This window comes from Lepisosteus oculatus, chromosome 6 (assembly GCF_040954835.1).
Source record: "Lepisosteus oculatus isolate fLepOcu1 chromosome 6, fLepOcu1.hap2, whole genome shotgun sequence".
Taxonomy (NCBI): domain Eukaryota; kingdom Metazoa; phylum Chordata; class Actinopteri; order Semionotiformes; family Lepisosteidae; genus Lepisosteus; species Lepisosteus oculatus.
This window is the reverse complement of record NC_090701.1, coordinates 6,397,566-6,401,633: the sequence shown is the minus strand read 5'-3', so window position 1 is coordinate 6,401,633 and position 4,068 is coordinate 6,397,566. Positions and strand designations below refer to the sequence as shown.

At 36.3% G+C, this 4,068-nt stretch overlaps 1 protein-coding gene across 1 annotated transcript; it reads right to left on the bottom strand.

The window, feature by feature from the left end:
- Positions 1-241: 241 nt before the first annotated feature.
- On the bottom strand, positions 242-3,503 carry mc4r (melanocortin 4 receptor). Its single transcript, XM_015354632.2, has one exon. The coding sequence runs from the start codon at positions 3,285-3,287 to the stop codon at positions 2,286-2,288; it is 1,002 nt and encodes a 333-aa protein (XP_015210118.1). The 5' UTR covers positions 3,288-3,503; the 3' UTR covers positions 242-2,285.
- Positions 3,504-4,068: the final 565 nt, after the last annotated feature.

Below are 4,068 nucleotides of genomic sequence, written 5' to 3'. Positions count from 1 at the left end.
TTTTTTTACCCTTGACTTTATTTGTGAAAGATTAGAACTACCCTTACTGAATTGCAGTGCAAATGTTTTCTAAATGTGCAATTCTGAAAGAATTGCAATCAATACATAATATAAAGTAAAATTCACTTATAGAATAGGTTGTAATGTATTAAGTACTAATCATTTATTGTATTTTATGTATACTTATGGTTTTTCGGTCCTGTGAATTTTTTATATAGTAAAGTGTGTGTTTACACTTGTTTAAATAATGAGGCTGCATAAAATTGAGACAGTTTTATTAGTTTGCATGAATACACTTTAGTCTTCATATCACTTTTCATAAAGGATCTATTTACTTTAGTCAAAAGCTGCGAACACATTTGAATAGGGACTAGTCAGTTTTACTCTTTGTAACATTAATGACAGTCATTCGCTACACTCATAAGTTGATAACCTAGAGTAAGACACACTTTGATTTTTTCCATTCAGTTCAAACAAAATACCGCCCCCATTTTAATGTGTCCCTGCACTTGATACAGTATGGCTCTTTTGTAAACATAATAAGAGACATAGAGCACTTCTTTCACAGTTTGGTCTCCATTCAATGTAATGTCCCCTGAATTCCTCAACATATTTCTGTCCTGATTCACAGTGTGTGCCGATTCAAGCATCACAGGCGACAGGTTGTCCAAGAGTAAAGGAAACCTTGACATTCAACATTTTGTCAAAACAAAATGTGCATTCTAAAGTTATGGCAAAGCCACAGCAGAGAATTAAGCACTTTTTCACAAGGTACTTACTGATGATCAGCATAAAATATATGCTTTTGATGTGAGAATGTTTTTCTTTTCAGTATTTTTAGTTAGGGAATTTCATTCAAGAGTTTGTGGGGAGCATTTTTGGACAGATGGCTGCTGTTGCATAGAAAGTGGTTAAACACCCCACAACAGACTGTTAAAAAAAAATAATCAGATGTACTGAATGTCAGTTCAATCAGAATAGTGTTAATGTTAAAAGGTCAAACCTGATACCAACTTTAAAATGTTTTGCATTTTTAATGTTAGTTTTCATAATGAAATAGATTTAAACCTTGATCTGCATTTTGTCTGCAAACGTTCTGCAATTTTATATTGATCTAAGAAATGTGTCTAAGTATTACAATGTACAGTGCTGATTCATTCATCAGTACAATATGTTAATGAAATGGTGGATAATCAGAATAATGGGTGCATATGGAATTACCAAAAAATAATTTAAATAACTGCAATCTGAAACAACCCAGCATTTGTTTCGATGTAGAGTTGGTAAATGGCTTTGGCAAAAAGTACTATATTTTTCAGGAAAAAAACATATTAAGATGTTAAACCAAATAAAACAAATTAATGCATAAAATCTATGGTATCTGTCTATTTCTATAGTTCTCAATTTTTACTTCATCTTGGGGGGAAGGGCTTAAACACATTATGATTTCACAGCAGACAGCACTGCACTAAAACAGGACAATGATTGGAGGGAAAAAACATACTGAAGCACAATTAAAAACTTTATAAATAACACTAAATATACACACCAATTAAAGCTGTTTTTCATAAAATTCAATATTGCACATTTAAAATGATGTCTTAATGTATGTACATATATCCCATGACACTGTATGGTATAAAGCGGTTTGGCAAATGACATGACATACATATACTGGATATGTACAGTCACATAGATTAAATAATGTAACGATATATTAAAAAGGCATATGCTGTTGTAGTACTTAGTTAACCAGGCTGTTTAATTTTAGGACTTAATGGATAAACTTTATATTCAGTCAAAAGCAGATTTTATGACCGTCTCTACAAATGTTCTCTCCACAGCAGAGAAAAAACAAATATTTGTAGAATGTTACAACATGATTAGGTATTTATTTGCCCAGTCTGCTGCTCAAACCCTACTGTTTAAATGCGTCATGCAAGAAATCAGGTACATTAAAAAGGCATTGCTTGTCTGTTTCTTTCTGAGAGTTTTGTTTGCCAAGAGCAAAGGAAATATATTTTCTACAACCTCATGAGAAAACAAGTGATTATCAGCAGAAAGCAGTTTGCAAAAAGCAAAAAGCAGTACTTTTGTACTTGATTTTTAAATCTGTACTTTTTTTAAGCTTTTCTTAAAAGAAACCATGGATTTCTCTAAAAGTTGTATTGTCATTCATATGAAGTCATGGTTACAATTGTGCATTATTTTTAATGGGTTAGCATTACCATTTACTGAGTTACCAAGAGTTTCTGAGGAATGATTAGTTGTGCTTTTTTAGGTCTTTAGTATTTGCTGGGCAGTTCACAAACGCAAAACCCAGGCAAGCCATACCAGCAGAAGATCTCCTTGAATGTCTTCCGCATCTCCTGACTGCGGAATGCATATATGAGTGGGTCAATCACCGAGTTGCACATTATCAGGATGAGGTACATGTTGAAATGAGACATGAAACAGACACAATAGGGGTTGCGGGGACAGGCGATCATGAGGATCAGATGGAGAAAGAATGGTGCCCAACAAACAACAAAAACACCAAGCAAGATGGTCAATGTAATTGCTCCTTTCATGTTTGCACCCTGGTGGATTGTGCCATTGCCTGGCAGGGCAGCAATTCTCTTCATGTGCAACCGCGCCAACATGAACATGTGCACATAAAGCGAGGCCATGAGTGCAAGCATGGTAAAAAACATGGTAATAAGGCAAATGATGACAGTAGTGCTTTCAGAATAAATGATGAAGAGAATTCCAGAGATGGTGCAGAATGCCCAGATTGTTGTGATGATCATCATGGCTCTCCTCATTGTCATGATGTTGTGGTAACGCAGGGCATAGAAGATTGTGATGTATCGATCAATCGCAATCGCCAGCAAACTACAGATGGAGGCCAGGAGAGAGCTGCAAATCATAGAGTCAAACACGTTGTCCATGTTTTTGATCAAATTGTCCTGGATGGTCAAGTGTCCGCTGGTGATAAGGGCCATCACAATGGTTTCCCATGCATTGGAGACGCTCACCAGCATGTCAGCCACCGCCAGGCTGCAGATGAAGAAGTACATTGGGGAGTGGAGGTTCTTGTTCTTTATGATTGCTGCAATAACCAGAATGTTCTCCAAAAGGCTTACAATTCCAAGGGTTAAAAACACCTCTGTGGAGATCAAAAGCTGCTCATAACATCCTGAAGAGGAGTCCTTTTCATTTGAGTCATTGTTGACAGTAAATGCACCTGAGCTGAAGTTCCTAGAATGATAGTTGTGTATCAGTCCGTGGTGGTGTGTAGTGTTCATCTTGTGGATAGTGAGCCCAGTGTTACTCAGAACATTTTCATTATGTATTCCCTTAAATCTGTGATGAGGATAGCATTCCTTACATACCCTGTGCACAACTGAGTTTTCTTAGAAATTGCATCTTGCACATTGAGCAACTCAGCAGTCTTACTGTATCCAGAAACATATATTTGGCAGCATTTCAAAGGGTAAAACACGAGTGTACTTACTGGATCACGGTGAAAACCTCCCACTTGCCAACTTTTAGCTCTTGGAAGCAGCTTCATATTTTCATGACATTTGTTAATTCACAGCTTCAGCCTTCTCTACACGTTTAATTCCTCAGCTGGTTTCACAGAGGGGGGAAAAAAGGTAGCAAGCAAAGTAACATTTGAAGTGGTCGTTGTAATGTGCTAATCCTCCACTGTCAATGAAGCACACAGTAAGCGTACCATCCTTTGGCAAGCTAAAGCTACATCTAGCTGTTTTATAATAGTCTACATTGCACTGTCTGGTCTGCCTCCTCCCACTGCTTCTTTGTCAGCCAATAAAAATTCAAGTTGACAAAGGAGAAGAAAGCTGAAGCTGAAGCCTTTTTTGTATGGGGAGGGGGTCTAATAGAGTAACTCATCTAAATTATGATTTAATTTTAAACTCCATTTATTCTTTAAATGTGATTTTCTTCAAGTTTGTTTTACTAAGAGCTCCAGTTGTAAATTCTGAAGATTATTTTTTGAATCCTGAAAGTTAACTGCACTGTAATTTTATGGATCACGTGTGTAGTTCACATGGTTTACAATTA

Bases quoted from the DNA above. Each gene is read 5' to 3' on its own strand.
- mc4r (XM_015354632.2), bottom strand. From the start codon at position 3,287: ATGAACACTACACACCACCACGGACTGATACACAACTATCATTCTAGG.